Here is a 17,641-nt window from a genome sequence, read left to right as displayed (position 1 = left end):
CGGAAAAATCTTCTTAATGTCAAGACTCAAATCTTCATTGCAGGTTTGTCCTCCCGATGCAAATGTCCGTATATATCTTCCCATCAACTGTTTACTTTCCTGCATCTCCAATTCGTGCCTGTCGCATTGAATCATGAATTAAATTAAAAAACACACAGGCCTAATACGATCACTTTAACTGGACCTATAAATGATATAAAAAAAGCACATCAATGAGGAGTGGGTAAATATTAGATTTGGAGTAGATATCGAGAGAGAGTCACGATTCAGTATTAGCGCTTCGGAAGTGTGCATATTCAATCGTCAAAGTGAGCACTCTGCTGCAAATAATAATTAGTACGGAGCGTGACGTTCATTATTTCTGGGGGGAATGAATAAGGGTGTTTACCGGTTAAAAGTGCCCCTTAATAAGTTTAATAAAAAACCATTATGCCCTCGGATTATGCTGATGGTATCGTGTGCCACAGTTCTGTATTTGGTCAGGATTCATACATTCTTCGTGTCCTTTTAGGGTGATATCGTGATTTCACTCCACTTTCATATAATCTCCCCAACCGGAACGTTTACTGTCCGTTATCACGATTCGTTTTAATCTATCACAGAGGGAGATTTATTATATCCGGCTTTTAAAAACGTTCATAACTGCTTTAATTGGCGCGAGGCCCTCTTCGTTTTTGGTAAACAGCGGTATCACAGTGACATTTTGCAGAATAACAGTTTAGTTTATTCTACTCTGTAGAAATCATTGGATGATGTATTCCCAAAACCATTTCGATTTCTTCTTGTTTTCAAATTGATAGTGCGTGTGGACTGACACGTGTTTACTTTACATACCTTGTGTGGACATTTCTTTGTTTTCGTGTAGGCCTAGTTAAGAAAAAACTGTGCCAAAAAACTCACAATGTGAAAACTCTTTCATCCCAACTGTTTCTATGATTCCCTTTAGTGTTTCTCTTCATTTTGCCTAGGATAAACCTAACCCCAAAATGCCTCTAAACCTATTTTTTCCAGAGAGGGGAAAACACTGTGTGGACGTGAGCAAGTCCGCACAACGTCGCTGCTGTACCTGGTTTATGTGGACCTCTTTTGTTCGAAAGTCCACACAGTGAATGTAATGCTGTACAGTCATGCACGATGTATACAACTGATTCAAACGTCATTTTTGAAAAACACGTTTGGTAATTTTGACTTCAGCGGTGGTCAGCTGGGTGCAAGTTTCACTGTTTTCTGGTTAAATTTGAATTAAAAAAAACATTTATTCGGAGTGAAGGTTTCGCATTTTAACACATGCACATCGACATTCTATGCAGCCGCTCTTAAGAGGCTCAGCATGACACACGTTTCGCCATAAGCCTGAGATGAAAAGTTCCACCTCCATTTTCTAGTAGGGACAAAGAACGAGGCTGGATAAGAACGTATTACTAGACCGTTGAGATAAATTTGATCAGATGAAATTTGATCTCAAAAGAAATATGGCGCCTTAAGTCATCTAAGAGCTAAGGAGTTGGTTGATTTATTCACCTTGTTGGGGCGTTTCTGTATAGTGTCGTGACTGCCGAACCGACCACTTAATCTTCAAAACGAAGCACTCACGACAGATTTATGTTTGTATAGGCTTATTAAGATGCATTTGTCACCCAATATGTCTTTTTAAGAACATGTTCAAGATAAAAAAAAAAAAATCCAACGCCACGATGAACTTTCCATCAGAATTCAAGATAAGAGCATGCACGCACGTTACAACGTTTTTATGAAAAGCTGAAACACGGTATAGTAGAGTCAAAACTCCGATAACGTTTGAAGTGTTTGTTTAGCGTTTAGCGTTTATTGTATCAGCCATCATGACGACAATCGTGTCGCACATATACTTGTCCACAATGAAGAAGAGGATGTCAAATTTGGCTGTGATAATAATGATTCGTTGGTTATTTATTGATTGATTCACCTCTGGTTATTTATTTTATTTTATTTTATAGACAGTCGATAATATTGAAGATTTCATTTATACAATTTAAAATAACATATACATTTAGTTCAAACCATAATTTTATAAAGGTGCATAGTCCTCTTGTTTGTTAAGACGTAACACACCGGAATTATATAGACTTTCATATCCCAAACAATTATTTTTATATAAAGCAACACCCTGCTAGTTATGAGTTTCCAATGGAAAAAATCAACACAGTTAGTATTAACGGAGCTTTTCTGAAACCATTAGCGTTGGTATCAATCGTTGCATCGCGCATTGTACCTTTAAAAATTAAAAATATTTATGGAAGACCAGGTGGAGGGAGTGTTCAATAATTTCGCTCAAATACAATTATTTATCTGTGGCGGTAAAATCCATTAAAACATTATTTTCGGGAATGGTTTTTAGAGACAAAATAATGGCCCAATATCTACTTATACTTCTACAATAGGATGTATACAATGCTTCCCGTACCGTCAGTATAAAACATACGGTAATTAAGATAAAACAAAAAAAGATGATTTAAAAAAAAAAATGATTAACATCTCTCTGTTCGTTGAGTAGAACCATCGAGTACATTCGGTCCACCTTTGCCGGTTATTTTACAGTCAGCTTCAAATCCTTCTTTTGGTTCCAAGATGTGCAACACTCTGCAAATTTGGGAGAAAGGTTGAAAATAAATACACACCATAAGTATTAAAGGAAACATATCTGACCACAATTTTTTTTTGGCTGTTGTTTTAACTGTTTCACCACCTGTTTTAACACAAAATGTTTTCCCCCATTCATATCGACGCAACCAAAGCGAGGTTGGAAGGCAAAATAGTCTGGTTCCAAAAATGGACAAAATATATCATCCTGTACTGTTATTTGAAACAGGGAACATTACTGAAATGGTGGCAGCATCGATAAAGGTCTATGACACTGGGACAACCTCTGTGTCTAGTCCTCAACGGTTGGTTTTGCAAACTCACACTGTGGGTATGAAGGTGATCCCAATAAGGCCCGCCATGACGAAGAAGAGATCCCGGGCGTGCCCGGAGAGAACAGCCAAGGAATAGGCGTAGCTCTGCACGATGAGAGAAGTAGCGGATCCCAGGGAATAGACCAGTGTAAACACAGAGAATAAAGCACCTGATGAAGGAGACACCAACAATCAGTTAACACATAATACGCTGCAGGGTTGTCATACCATGAAACGAGGAATTAGACAAAGTATACCGTAAACTGTGGCAAACCGGAACAGCTCTTTTCCCGCTAAGTTTCGTCAGGATTCCGACCTAAATCGCCTTTGCACTTTGAAGAATCCTTGGTTTAATTTGTATAAAGGATTATAATAATTTTGGCAGACTTTTCGTCTCTGTTCGTTTAACCAAAGTTTGGCAGTTGTTCGGAATTACATGAAACAACAGAAATGGGAATACAAGGCATATACTTTCATCAGTACGTATTTGTTACCAAAACGAATCATGTTATAAATGCCGCACACTACGCCGTTACGGCAAGTGCAGCTATAAGGCAGGTGCTCAAGTTACCCAACGTTGCCCTAGTTTAGGGTACCCCTGAAATAAGAATCTGAATCTTTGTCAGAATTAGTTGGAACTTCTGCTCCTGACCAATAATACTGAATAGAGGATCGCACTCGCAGGAGGATATGAATTTCGTGTAGCCGTTCCGTCAGTTATGACCAGTCGGGTACAACTTTCAGTTTTCATTTTGGTATAGCCTTCTACATTTTCAGTGGACTCAAAATGTCATATTTCACTCACCATGGCTGTGTTTGTTGACCAGCCTTGTAAGTAGAGTGACGTACACAGGTTGGGAAATGCCGAAGATCAGGCCAGCCCAGGTTGCTGAAAACGAATTGATTTGTTTTAAGACGTGTGAAATGTAGGCCTGTGTATACGTTCATACTGAAAAAAAAAATGCTGCGGTCACTTAAATATAGACCTTTCAATAAAGCAGAGCTCTTGAGATGTTTTGACTAATCACTACCGTGATTAATGGCCGACATTCGTGCACGCGTAACTTACTATGTCGCGTGCTGCGGGATAATGCATAGACTGGTTTCCCCTTGATTAAGCTCTGATTAATGGACCGATCCAGTAAGCACCGCCCCATGGTATTCTGACCAATCACAGTCGTGATTTATGTCCAACATGCGTGCACAAAAGTCCGACATGCGTGCACGCGCGTATGACGCGCGCGGCAGGAAAATGCCATAGATATAGAACTTAAAATAACTATATCTATGGAAAATGCATTGGAGAGGAGCACGTGTTAATTTGCCCACGTGCGCAACATGGGAGGGGCTTACTGGATCGGTCCATTACCTCCGTAGACCAGGACTGCATTTGTCGTCGCCACTGCTGTCAGAAGATACTGTGCCACTCCGCACATCACACTCAAGTAAATCGCCCAGTAATCGGAAAGAACACGCTCCAGGAACCAAACAATGAAGGGTGCAACTGCAGACGAAAAATACCGAAAATCAGCAATAATTTTGTTTTATTTGTAAGAGAGCAGTTTATTTAAAGTGTCAACGTGGACAATAGGGAAAAACCCACAGATGTTAAAAAGCCAATTTAAGCTCGTAACAAAAACGGTGGAGTGGTCAAGTGGATAATTTTTATGATCGCTTTATACAAGGGCGGATCGGGGGGGGGGGGCCCAACGGGGGCCATGCCCCCCCCCCAAAAAAAGAACCCATTTTTTTTTTTTTTTTTAAGTGACGTCGCAATGAAGGCAGGCACTGCGTACAACACCATCGTTTCCTCAAAATATCGCTAAAGTGGGTAGAAATTGCCTCAGATCGCACCACAGAGCATCTAGAATCCAAAGTTTGTTCACACGCCGTCATTTTTGGACCCACTTTTTGGGGGACCAACCATTTTTTGCCCCCCCCCCCCCCACTCCAAACAAAATTGTGTTTTGGATCTGCCCTTGGCTTATACAAGCTACCATTATAAGCTTAAGCCATATTTAAGGTGTGTGTGTTTTTTGGGGGGAGGAGGGTTGTTGTTCGTGAACTTTTTTAATGGCATAAAGGCCTTTTATTTGGAATACTTACCTACTGCATTGGGTACTCCGTACACTAATGAGTAAACGCCGACTTGTGCTGGCGTCCAACAGAAAGGCTTTCCTAGAGCGTACAGATCGACCGTGTTCTGAAAGCCGTATAACGTAAAGCTAATCACTGCATAGCAAACAAAGATCAGCACAATTCTCCATCTTCGACCCTCCGTGGAACTCGCGAACACGTTACGAATGCCTCGGGTAACACTGCCGGCCAGGTCACGAAGATCTACCGGTCGCTTCTCCACGGATTCTCGAATGATGCCCGGAGGCAGCATCCAGAGGAGAGCTAACAGTGCGAAGCAGGTGACGATCAGATAGATGGTGGTGAATGAAGACAACGCACCCAGCAAACTGTTCAAGATGAATGGAGCTAGATACATAACAGTGTTCTGAGTTCCGTAGATTGTAGCTAAAGCCACACCTCTTTGCTTGGCCGAGACAATGTCTGTCACATACAGCAGGCTGACTGAATTAAGAAGCACATATCCACCCGAGATACCGAAAACAGCACTTCCAATGAGAGCGTAGTAAACAGACAGCTCAAAGTATGATACCACAAGGAAGCCAGTGGCCATGATTAAAGGTCCAAGGCATCTTAGGAGAATGATGGGCCGGCGGCCGGTGTAGTCTGACACAGCGGTTAGCGGCAGACCGGTTACTACAGGAATGAGGTCTACCAGGAAGCTTTGGTACGTCGAGAACAGAGCTGTTTCCGACTGAATGTCGTTCAGCTCTTGGCTTATGTTGCTGGAGTCGCAAGCGTTGCCTCCTACGGGAAGGGTGAAGTTACGCTGGCGAACAAACGTAGAGCGCGCGAATTGGACCCCCAGCGTTGCCATGACAAGTTCACCGGGGATTAAGATAAGTATCTGAAAGACCAAGAAGAGCGCCATTGAAGTCCACACGGATCTGCCTCGGACGCCATCTTGATTAAGAAGGGGTGAGTCTTCAGATGGTGGCTCGGTCATGTCTGCGCCGGGGATCTCTTACCACTCAGTCCAAAACCTGAAATGTTTTGAGAAGTTCACTCGAGTCAAACTTGTAAGTTACAATCCAAACTGGACAGATTTTTTTCTATGGAAAAATAACGTGCTGACCCAAGGTATTTTATTAAGTCGAATATCCCCCTTTGTAAAAACTGGCAGAGCAAGGTCAGTATCTTTCTTACCACAAAAGGTAATTAGCGACAATTGAGTTACGATCATTAGTATATGGATGTTTCAAGGCCTTCTAAATGTTGCCCCTTGACATAATGTATGCGCAACCGAAATGTTTACCTATACAGTCGAGTCTGGTTAATACAAACTCGTTCGGACCTAGCCAAATTGTTTGTTATACTCAGAATTTTGTATAAAGAGGAACATCAGTCCCATTCATTGTGCACATAAATGCACAGTCGGGACCAATGCCTTATGTTTGTTATAACCAGAATTTTGTACTAACAGAGTTTGTACTAACGAGAGTCGACTGTATATAGTTATAGGAGATAGGGTATATTGTCCACCACTGTGAACACACATGATCCACGGCCGGGTGGTGATAAATATTCAGATACTTTTAAAATCAAATAATAATAATAGCTTTATTTACAGATGGTAGCAATATGTCACCTGACAGATGATTTTCAATGCGTGTGTACTACATCTGGTGGATCCAGACTAATAGTGTGTTATATCGAGGCTGTGTTTGCTTAACTGCAGAGCATGCACCCAAACTTTGCTGCGCGCACAAGTAGTGCGCTGGCTATTCTGCCAACTATGGGAAAAGATGTTCCATATAAAGAAACAATAGGGCCAAACAGGTTTATAATCATCGAGAATTGATTAAAACAATATCGTGTGCTACATACCTTCATATAAATTCCACCACCGACCTGCAAGTTCCAACATTGAATTTACCTACCTTATCGATCCGGAAGTTACATGTAGCCTTATACACGGACTCAGTGTCCGCACTCTCTGTAGCGAAGCGATCGAACGGATGTCAGTTGTGCAACAGTATGGTGCACTCAGCAGCCAACCATTCAAGGAGACCATAGAGCAGACAAAATAGTGTGCAGTGTGTTTTTTGCAGTTGTGCGCTGGTGCGTAGTAGGCCTACTACTAATATAATAGACCATTTTTATCCAAGTTCTGTATTGGGTGTGCGTGTAGTTGTGAATGAGTGAAATTTGTTTATAGTGTGAATCGAGGACACACATGTACATGTGAAACATCATCGAGTAATTGAGGACAGGAGTCAAATAGAGGACGACGTCGACTAGAAAACGTGTCAAAACCAATTAATGGAAGCTGTTGCCAAAAAAAGTTAGGCCTATAAATAAGAGTATAAACAAAAGACCGATGATGAGGTACAATCAAAACCGATTCTCGATTTACACCACAAACAAACCTGTGTCAAGAACCATACTGTAGAGCTCAGGACGACAGAGTACCTGAGTGTGTTATCCGTCGCTGTGTGATGATTTATTGGTTTTTACACAATGGCCAAAGTGAGACATGGTTTAAATCTTTGTACAAATTTATCAGTACAATTTTTATTTAATTTTACTCAATATTGTTTATTGATATGTAAGTTTTGCATTCATAAACATTAACTAAGAGTGTTGAGGTTTTTGCAATTGAACGCCTTAAAATGGGCAGGAATTTATAACACACGATGTAATGTACATACACCCCATCAAATGAATACAAAATGTGGACAGGAAAAAATATTAAACCGAGGACGCCACCCCGATGCCGGTCTCATACCACTGTCACCAAGATAGCTGCAATTCTTGATGGTTCGCGCGCGTGTTCAGACCAAAACAATCTCTTCTTCACCAAATGCATAAATATTAATTAAATGAAGGCCGTACATCGCTCCTGTTGTAAGGGCTCCTTCTTAAAAAAATAAAACTCACTTTCGTCGAAATTAACTCCTGGAGTCCGGAGCGCGAAAGCTTCTTGTCGTGCATCAACACTTAGCGTTTCCTCTTCTGATCTCTCAATGATCCTCCTACGTAGACTTGATTTGTGGCCCTAGACTCCAATCGTAAATTTCCAGACAAAAATAAGATTGCAGCCTCTAGGCTCTAGTTACTTATTGATGCAGCGGGGAAGTATTTAATTTGAAATGACAACGAAGAATCTGATGGGAGATCTGATCGATGATTTTGAACTTTAGCTTAGCACTTGCACAAGGGCAAGGCACTTGCTTCTTTCCTATCTAAATTATTCCGTACTAAAAGGCAAGAAAGCGAATATTACAGCAGTTAAAAAACTTTCAAAAGTATAAAATACACGACCCCGTTGATATTGGAAAAAAGGAATATAATTGACATTCCTGCAAAACCTGGGTGAAGTTGCCCTAAAATAAACAATCATCTGGCTTTTTATGTATAGGCTAGGCCTTCACATTGGCCAACAATTGTACCAAAAAAACTGAATTGCCCCCCCCCCCCCAAAAAAAAAAAATTACGATTGCATTAATTGCACCTGTTGTCTTGGTTTAGGGTTCCACAAATAAATTTCGATTGGCAAAACAGTCTCGAATCCATTTGAAAAACTGGGAGTTTGGATTCACTGGTAGGAAGTGTCTTCCTATTAAAGTGACAGATTTAACATGTTTTATTATCCTCCCTCGCCCATGCCGCAGACATAGGACAGGAACATGCCAAGTTCACCGCGAATGACCGCACTCGGCATGTGAAGTCTCTTACTGGACGGGTAGCCGAGATTCAAATCCCAACGATCGAGGTACAAGGCTCCCGATTGGCTGACCGAATCTTCGAGGAACTCCCCCATGCGACGGACGATGAGGTCGTTGTGGTAGATGCGAGATTCCTTACTGGGCTGATCACGGGGATGCGGACCGGCTACAGCGATCCTCACCGCGGGGCAACGGGCTCTCAATCTCAGTACGGCTTCCCGAAGCAAACCCACCCGCTCCACAAAACTCTCTCTAGTCCACTGAGCGAAATGGGCCCATGTGCCCACAACCACGGCGTAGTTGCACCCCTTGTTCTTCAAGCTGTCCATCACGTCCACCTCGAATGTCAACTTCCGGTGTGAGGTGCCGTTTGGGGTAAAGGTCAACGGGTGTAACCGGAAGTTCAAGGAGATATTGAATGAAGGCAGCTTTACAGAGACATCCTCTTCGTCAGATTTCTTAGTCTTCGCTGGAACACCCATCGTTTTAAGCAATGTCTCCATCCATCTCCAGAGAACAGAATCTCCGAGAAAGTAGACCTCTTTTCCCCTCAGACATTGACCAATTTCTGCCGGGTCGCTCCAGTTTTTCGCCCTGCAGAGTAAGGAGTGCCAGTGGTCTTTCTCCCAGTAGCCAAGGCCGTGATCGGGACTGGGTAGGTCGGGCTGGCAGGCCGGTAGGTTGGCCTGGTCGCTCTGCAGTTTCTGCCGTAGGAATTCCGACTCTGAAAATAGTCATGGTCATGGCAAAGAAAATAATTTCACAAGGTTAAAACTGGTTTTAAAAATCTATCTTCCGAAGTCATTTTTAAGTTTTGTGTAGGAGAAAAATCGTTACATTTCGATAAATGCTTACCTTTAATTACAAGTTGACTCGGACCCCGTACTAGTCTCTTTTTAAAATAGTCTCTGAAATGAGGATGGAAAACAGAAGTATTTCAGGCGAAGGTATGTTAAGCAAGCCATTACCGTGACAACGATGTCAAGAATCTAATCAAATAACCTTGGATGAAAAACAAAGACACTAACACCTTACGGTCATGTGATACATGACCCTCGTTGTGATTAGTTAAAGCTTCAAATGGGCGTGGTCTATTCACGACTCAATCTCACCCTGAGAAGACTTTGTAGTAGTTCCGCGTGAAGCTCTTGATCCTGTCCCTGACGGCGGTTAAGTTTCCAAAGAGGGTGCTCAACCCATCGCACTTGATCCCTGGACCCGGGGCATCACACATCAGCACCGTCTGACCCATAGCTTTTGGATACGTCATCACGCATTCACCAATCAGAGGCACGTATTGGCGTCTAAGCACGCACCGTTGGTCAGACCTGATTGGCGAGTTTGGCGCCATTTCGAATCGCCCCGCCCACTCCACGCGGTCACGTTCGTTCCAGATGACGTTGGTCATCACCGCTCCCACGTGGCTCGGGTGGACTAGCATGATTTCTAGGGCCAGCTTCCCCGACCACCCCACCGTGAAGAACGCGCTGTAGGTACCGTTGTCGTAGTCCAGGACTCGGCCGGCCGTACCGGAGCTGTTCCGCTTGGTGGCGAGGGTGGCAAACCAGAAATCGCCCCCTTGGCCTCGGTCCCATCCCCGGCCGTCGCGTGCCTGTATGATCACGTGCAGTGTATCGCCAAGTTTGATGTTCTGCCTATCACCTTCGATTCTGTGAAGGAAAGTATGCACCTTTAAAAACACGATTCCTACGAATGTCCTTTTGTAATATTTCCAATAGTATCAAAATGGGAAAACCTATATAGCTTATGATATGTGGCCATTTAACAACCATAAAGTCAGTTTTCAGTGACTCTTTCACATTTATTTTTACCTGTAAAAGCTTTTGGCGGAGCTTGTGAGCTTGCTGACGTCTTGCAGGGCGTATTCCTCTGGATACACCCGCCGAATGGCGTCAAATTCCACCTTTAGTGGGAAAAAATGAAATGTATTCGAACCATACATGTATTCTATACCCCATGGCACGTTGACTATATTAGGCTTGGAGCTAAATATTATTAGGCACCATACATTTTTCCCTCCATAAGCCTACCTCTTGATCCTTCTGCTCTACATTGACATCGCCATCTACAGGAGGATCCACGATTTTCTGTTTACTCTGTTGATGAAAACAAATGCCAAAAGGCACATCAGTATAGGCCTACATTGATAGAACTAGGTAACCTCATGACCCCAGCTGAAAGCTATTGTATTTTTGAAAATACTAATGAAGTGTGCAAAGGAAGAAAGAACAAAGTACAGAGGCATGTCCCTGCCATCCCAGACCTATGTGTTACAAATGATATTCGCAGCGGTGTCACAAGAGGGCGCATGACACATGCTACAGATTCTTAGAAACTCATTCAAATGTTGCCAAAATTGCATTTTGATAGGAATTTAAAAAAAAAGAAAAATAGAGCAGACCTTCTGTTTCATGGAAACGTTTCTTGTGATGTCTTTGAGGACGCTCAGACCTCTCTGACGATGTCCTGTCTGGAAAATAGAAGGAAAGTAGAAGGAAAAAATCATTTCGTTTAGTGTCAGTCAAAGAATGTAATGTTTATGCTATTTGAGAAGAAGGGTGATGATTCAAATATTTTATTCTGCTTTCAAACCGACCTTTGGGTGTGGAAATGTTTAATGCTCCTAGACCTCATGTCATCCCACTTTACTGACACTCACCTTTGCACCAAACGTCTGTTCTACGTGTCGATCTGTTCCGGGCATCATTGTCTGGGGAATCAAAGTTAATGATCATTTATAATAGGCTTACTTGATTGATTGCCGGAGATTGTAGTTTTATGGATGGTGCATTGGCATTTATTTTTAATTAAAACAAGATGTTCGAATTTTAAGCCAAAAGCTCATCATTCTAAGAAGCTATTCGGCCTTACATCGTCACGTTGCCGTTTCAGTTGAAAGGCGTCGAATCAAGATCATTGTTGAGCTATGAGGCCTCTAAAAATCTTGGCAAACTCTTGACGTTTCTGCAGCTTGCTCGAAACATCAGACGACTCAATACATAAATACATAGGTACACTTTCGTCTTAGGCCAAAAAAAAAAGTCTCCGGTTTCTGGTATGGAGCTTGCCCCAAAAGTGGTGCGGCGACGCGGCTTTTTTTTTTTTTACCTGGTTTTTTTTTTTTTTTTTGGCTTCAAATGTCGGCTGATGACTGCAAATGGTGCCCGACTAAACTTAGTGCAAATATTATGGGAGTCCAGAGAGGCCACATAAATCTTATTCTCGATCATAACCCCATCTAAAAACACGTTAAAATTGTGCAGCAGCAGAATTCCAGTCAAACCAGTGAGTTTGGCGGTTTTGAAACAAAATCTTGTATTGAAAAAAAAAACGTTTTCATTTTGCCGACGCGCATGGCTACGGCGACGCGCGCGCATACCAGAAACCGGAGACTTTTTTTTTTGGCCTTAACCATCAGGCTGTTTAAGCCTCCATGCTCCATTGCACCAGCTGTCAATGTTAGAATGATATCATATCTATAGTACACATATTTCTGAACGAGAAAATTCGTAATACTTAGTACACTTTACATACCCACAAACAGTATATAGACACAGTGGCAGTCCCGAAGATCAACACTGCTACACAGAAATCCTTGTACGTAACGGTAATTGTAGACGAAAGCCTCATCTTGCAGATTCTGTGTACTTGCTTCTCTTGAAGAATCTAAGATGCTCTCTCGTGGATTTCTAACCACTCATTAGGCTTTCGTAATTATCAGACTCCGCAGTATTAGTGCGTTGATTCAGATGGTTTATGTCCTTTCGTTTCTAAAACAAAAGACACGGCCACTGGACAAACATGGCGGCCATGTTGTTGTTTACCGAAAAGCCTAACCCCTAGGCCTAGTAGGTAACACATTCGCATGACCAAAAAAATCTGTTGACAAACTGTTCAAAAATAATCAGCATTACATTTCGGTACATACGCAGCATGTGTACGTTAATGGACAACTCCCATGGTTTATATTCGATCAAAGGTCACCAGACCTGGAGCATGCCGGGATACTGTCCAAACAGAGATTGTGGACTTTGCTCTGTGATGGTAGAGTGTTGGAATATTCCAAGGGATTATTGGCGGGAGAAAAGGGTTTACATGTTTCATAAAAATTGAAATTTGTTTGTGAGGTACGAAGTCTTTTCTCGAACATACTAGGCGGCCATATTGATTGCTTACACGATTATCGTATGTGGCTTATAAAACCAAAATTCTTAAGTAGCTGTAGGTTCAGGTGTACGTGCGCTACTTTACGAATGTAATGGTCGATAATTTTCAATCGAAGTGGATGGTAAATGTATATCTAATTTAACCAGTTTCACCTCAGTGTGATGTATAATATTCAACATTATTTTTTTCTGTTGGACTCTAACAAGATTGATTTTGTTCATTGAGGTTAGTTTGCGGGAGTGTACTGTTATTATGAGGTTTCAAGCTGTGGACAAAAACAAACTTTACAACTGACATCAGGTTTAAAAACAAGATCGCAGCAAGATGCCCTCATATTTATTCTCATATAATCATATAAGTCTTTACCTAAATAGCATGTGTTTTCACCTAGAAACTGTTTTTTAAAGTCCCTTTGTGGATTCTTGACAATTTAAAACTGATTTTCACAACTTTTATCTTCAATCCTCATTATTGCTGATGAGTATTATTATTGTTTTGTTACATCAAAAGGCTAAAGGTGGGCAAATGGAGCTTATCCATGAAACAGGAACGCAAACTGATCTCTTCTTATTATTCAAAGTAGTTAAAGCGCAGTCGATGAATACAAAGTCAAAGTTGTTATTAAACTTTTTGTGTCATTTCGACAGTTGGTATTTCAGTTTATGTATCACTTCTTGTTGAGCTCTGGCACACATACGACATGAAGAGGTTCACTCCTTGTTGTGTAACCTCATGGGGCATGTCTCGCTTGTTAGGGCTAGGGTAAGCCAAACTCATGTCCCACACATCAAGAAAAGAGGCTTGGGTATTCCGAAATGTCTCCGTCATCAAATCCTTTATCCCAAAAAGTAAGATGTTATCAGCGTAGGCTGAGGTTTCGAAAGTTCCATGCGCTACGGGATGCGGACTTCTTACGACCACTCGTGCCTCAGGACACCTCACTGTGAGGCGCTCAATAGCCTCCTTCGTGAGGTTCAGACGTTTGGTGAAACTCGGACGATCCCAGTTTGTATCGGACCAGAGACTCAAGAAGATGATATAGTTGCATTTGGGATTTTTCAGACTATCCAGCACGTCTACCTCAAATTGGACTTCCTCAAAAGGGACCTTGGATGAAGTCGTCAGCAAGGGACGAGCCTGATACAGAACGGATAGGTTTAAAGACGGGTGGTGGCGGAGGAAGCGGTAATGGGCATCGTCGTTGCGCAGAAAGAACTTCAACCCGATGGATTCTTGGAACGCCTCGAACCACTGGCGGGCCGTGGTGTCACCGAGGAAGTACACCTCTTTGCCGCGGAGGCATCGGCTCGCTTCCTGGGCTTTGCTGTCGTTGACGCCCCACTGGAAGTTTTGGCAACGGAGGGAGTGCCATTGATCGTTCAGCCAGTATCCCTCCGAATTACCGGGAGCCTGGAGCCCAGGCTGGCATGGTGGCAAAAGTGCGGGAACGACCTGTTGGTCTGTTGCACCTGTACAGGTCAAAAATAAAAGGTGACTGTCCTAGTTAACAATACAGATGAGGTTTGTAACAGTACGTTCTTCGAGAGGAAGCTAACTATACTGCGGTTTTCGAGTGAATAATGCAGGGACCTTTTGTTACTGCCATGGAAAATGAGGAAACTTTCCTTACCTTCAATTTGGATGTGCTTTGGTCCCTCGTCGACTATCTGCATGACGTTCTCACTAAAAAAAAAGAAACCGAATGGAAGTGTGAGTAACTTTGTACAAGACACCTATCTTCAATCAGAGCATAAAGTGTCACCCAGCAGAGGCACAGTGTAAGTAAAAAAAAACATGAATAGTGTGACCAATAAGGTTTATCTTTTCTTTTTTTTTTAGTCTTTTTAGTCTTCGATTGTTACCTTACCCCTCAAATAAGTACTCTTTGCCCTCGATGAGCTCCGAGGCAGCCAGTGCAATCCTGGCATCCAGACTCTTGAGAGCATAAAGGTCATCGCATGTCCATCTTTCCTCGTCTTCTGGCTTGCCGCATATCAGCATGGTTCCTCCGATCTCGCTAGGGTACCAGTACTCACACTTCTTGGCCCAATTTGTCTCATTGCGTCGCAGTACGCATGTCTCAGTGTGGTCCTCCTTCGACTGATCTTTGACCCTGAAAGTCCCCACCCACACTACTCGGTCCTCTGTTGGCCACACCTTCTTCTCCACGAATGAACACGCCTCTTTTGGATGCACCAGGATGATGTCGATTCTGGCCACGCCCTCCCAGCCGGCGTAGAACGTGACGTCATAAGTCCCGTCATCATTGTCCGATACCTTGCCAGCCGTGCTGGCTTTGGGCTTGAGTGAGTTCAAGGTAGCGTACCACATATCTCCGCCTCTTTTTGTTTGTTTCCCCGCCCTGTCTCTAGCCTCGATAACCAGCCGCAAAGTGGCTCCTTTGGAGACTACCAGACCACTAGATGGACCGAACCTGTGCAGAAAATAATGTTCGAATCGAAGTGACAACAAATTATAATACTGTTTTGGCTCGATGTCTTTCGTTAGATGATGCTTAAAGTACAAAAGAGCTCTAAACCGTGACGGAGCGTCTTTTTTCCCAATCATATTGACCCACACTGAGTCAATAACTCTAATTCGGAGTCCGGGTCCAAAATTCTTATCAAGCAAGTTATTTGGGCGGGCGTTGATGTCAATTGAGGGCCACATCATCCCTTGGAACATACACATTTCAGTGACCGACGGATTTCAAATTTCATTTTTAAATGTTCATTCCAGCCCGAAATCTACCTGTATGTCGAGCTCTGGGCGTGAGTGATGTCTGATGGGCTCTTGTGTTTATTCTCTTGGTCTGCGAGTCGATGAACGTTATACTGTCCCATATTCCAGGCTTTCTTCAAGTCATCTATCGAGTTCACCTGTGTGTGAAAAAAGGACATTTACCAAGCAAGTATAAAACTGGGACGTAACGAAAGTCCAGAACTGTCAAACGAGGAGGAAGGAATACACACGACCATTAAAATGTCTCTGCAAGTATCTAAATGAATCGTGCAGTTCAGTGTGAAGGTTTCGTCAGGAATCAACCCATGGCACATCCTATAATCAGAGTAACTTCGTCTCATCTAACATCCTGTTATAATCTTATCTGTTCTCCAAGACATGGTTACAAATTTAAAGCGAACATGAAAAAGTCAACATTTCTTCTGGAGATCTCTGATGACGGAGAGTTAGGATAAGGGGACATCCCTGAACATAATTGTACTTAATAAGTGCTTGAACCGTCGCTAATGATGAGTCTCAACTTTTGATAGAAAATTGTTTAATGAGTCCTTCCCCTGCTTATTAATCAAACAGTATATTAACCAATCAGATCACGCCATGTTGGTCAAGTGACCACAGACACTTTGAGAAACGGCCAATGGGGGGGGGGGTTGCATTATTGTTTGGATTATATTATATTGGGAAGATAAAGTCTTACGGTCGGCTTGGACGAACTCGCATACAAGAAGACGAAGCTGATGAAGCAGAAAGACAACAAGACGATGACAACAAACCGAGACCTCCTGGGCAAGGAGGTCAGATATTCCGTCTCCTCGTCCATCTTGGCCAAAATCGTCACTCCTTTCCAGGAAAACTGTCGAAACTGCTCCATCTAAACATCTGGTGAAGATTGAGAAGGAAAAGAGAATGCAGGCACGTATAGGCCTATTACTTTCGGGTCAAGTTGAGCTTGATCCAAAATTCTCGGTCAGTCAATCAGTCAGCCAGTCAGTCAGTCAGTTCTCTATTTAGTGGATCAAGGATCATAATACAATGGCTACTCGTTACATATAGCAGCGGGGGGGGGTGTCACGGGGAAAGGCAGGACGACCCACCATCTCTTCCCCCCCCCCAAAAAAAAAATTAAGCTGCAGGTCGACTCCTTTTTTTCGCGATTGATTAACATTTCAGTTTTATATTGCATGTGCGCGTAATAGACGGTTAAAAGGTCCACATGGTAAAAAACGACCCTCCCTTCCACCAGGCTGACCACGGCATCGAAAAACCAGGCCTCCTTTACTGTCACCAGAAGGACACGAATGATGTGAAAATCAGTGTGACAAAAAAGAGAAGACGGTTAGAAATCGAACAAAATCTGATCGAGTCTTCTGATCACCATCAGCTGCGTGCGGTGGTCATTTATTTCGGTTTTGGACGATGGTATCGTGTTAATCAACGTATTGCAAACACATTCATGCAGACATTGCATGCATTAGGATGCCTCTAGAAACACCCAACCATCCTCCATGATCTTGAGTATCATAGGTCTCAGTTATTAGGTCTTATAATTATTTCGAACGTTCGCCCGTAATTACCTTCCATCCCATTATAATCATTACACATTTTTGTTCATGCATGAATATTTAATGCTCAGAACTTACCTGCTGATTGAGTTTGGACACTGAAGTAGGGTCTATATTGCAGTTTGGTTTCGACACGGCTTCGAATAAGTCCATCAGGCTAAGCCTATCAAGTAAATCGATCGTCCATTTCAATATTTCTGTACCAAGTTTTATATTCCTGTCCACGAAAACAGTTGAGGTTTATTGTCTACGTGTTACACGTAGGTTCGTATGCCTGACTGTGCACACAGTGATTCTGTCAATGTTTAAAAGGTGCGAAGTCCATGAATTCGGAGTGGCCGCCGCCAAGAACACGCGTGATATGCAAATAAATTCTGTTTGCATTAAAGATGCAGTTTATACATAGCGGAAT

General features: G+C 42.6%; 3 protein-coding genes across 4 annotated transcripts; all 3 read right to left on the bottom strand.

Moving 5' to 3' along the window:
* Positions 1 to 1,903: 1,903 nt before the first annotated feature.
* Positions 1,904 to 7,152, bottom strand: LOC119723463 (proton-coupled folate transporter-like). 2 transcript variants are annotated; one of them, XM_038194130.1, is made up of 6 exons: positions 6,950 to 7,152; positions 5,040 to 6,052; positions 4,303 to 4,437; positions 3,739 to 3,822; positions 2,944 to 3,103; positions 1,904 to 2,619 (listed from the first exon to the last, which is right to left on the bottom strand). In XM_038194130.1, the coding sequence occupies exons 2-6, from the start codon at positions 6,013 to 6,015 to the stop codon at positions 2,508 to 2,510; spliced, it is 1,467 nt and encodes a 488-aa protein (XP_038050058.1). In that variant the 5' UTR covers positions 6,016 to 6,052; positions 6,950 to 7,152; the 3' UTR covers positions 1,904 to 2,507. The 2 variants fall into 2 exon arrangements, with proteins under 2 accessions (XP_038050058.1, XP_038050057.1); XM_038194129.1 differs by having other exon boundaries at positions 6,897 to 7,151.
* Positions 7,153 to 8,485: 1,333 nt separating this feature from the next.
* Positions 8,486 to 12,695, bottom strand: LOC119723462 (NXPE family member 3-like). Its single transcript, XM_038194128.1, has 8 exons — positions 12,293 to 12,695; positions 11,418 to 11,468; positions 11,160 to 11,228; positions 10,789 to 10,854; positions 10,570 to 10,661; positions 9,850 to 10,407; positions 9,593 to 9,645; positions 8,486 to 9,461 (listed from the first exon to the last, which is right to left on the bottom strand). Exons 1-8 carry the CDS (start codon positions 12,386 to 12,388, stop codon positions 8,659 to 8,661), a joined length of 1,788 nt encoding a protein of 595 aa, XP_038050056.1. The 5' UTR covers positions 12,389 to 12,695; the 3' UTR covers positions 8,486 to 8,658.
* Positions 12,696 to 13,233: 538 nt separating this feature from the next.
* On the bottom strand, positions 13,234 to 17,535 carry LOC119723461 (NXPE family member 4-like). The gene is made up of 6 exons (XM_038194127.1): positions 17,308 to 17,535; positions 16,365 to 16,546; positions 15,677 to 15,804; positions 14,793 to 15,359; positions 14,556 to 14,608; positions 13,234 to 14,394 (listed from the first exon to the last, which is right to left on the bottom strand). Exons 2-6 carry the CDS (start codon positions 16,536 to 16,538, stop codon positions 13,586 to 13,588), a joined length of 1,731 nt encoding a protein of 576 aa, XP_038050055.1. The 5' UTR covers positions 16,539 to 16,546; positions 17,308 to 17,535; the 3' UTR covers positions 13,234 to 13,585.
* Positions 17,536 to 17,641: the final 106 nt, after the last annotated feature.

Source organism: Patiria miniata, unplaced genomic scaffold (assembly GCF_015706575.1).
Source record: "Patiria miniata isolate m_02_andy unplaced genomic scaffold, ASM1570657v1 HiC_scaffold_17, whole genome shotgun sequence".
Taxonomy (NCBI): domain Eukaryota; kingdom Metazoa; phylum Echinodermata; class Asteroidea; order Valvatida; family Asterinidae; genus Patiria; species Patiria miniata.
This window is presented reverse-complemented; position numbering and strand designations above follow the sequence as displayed.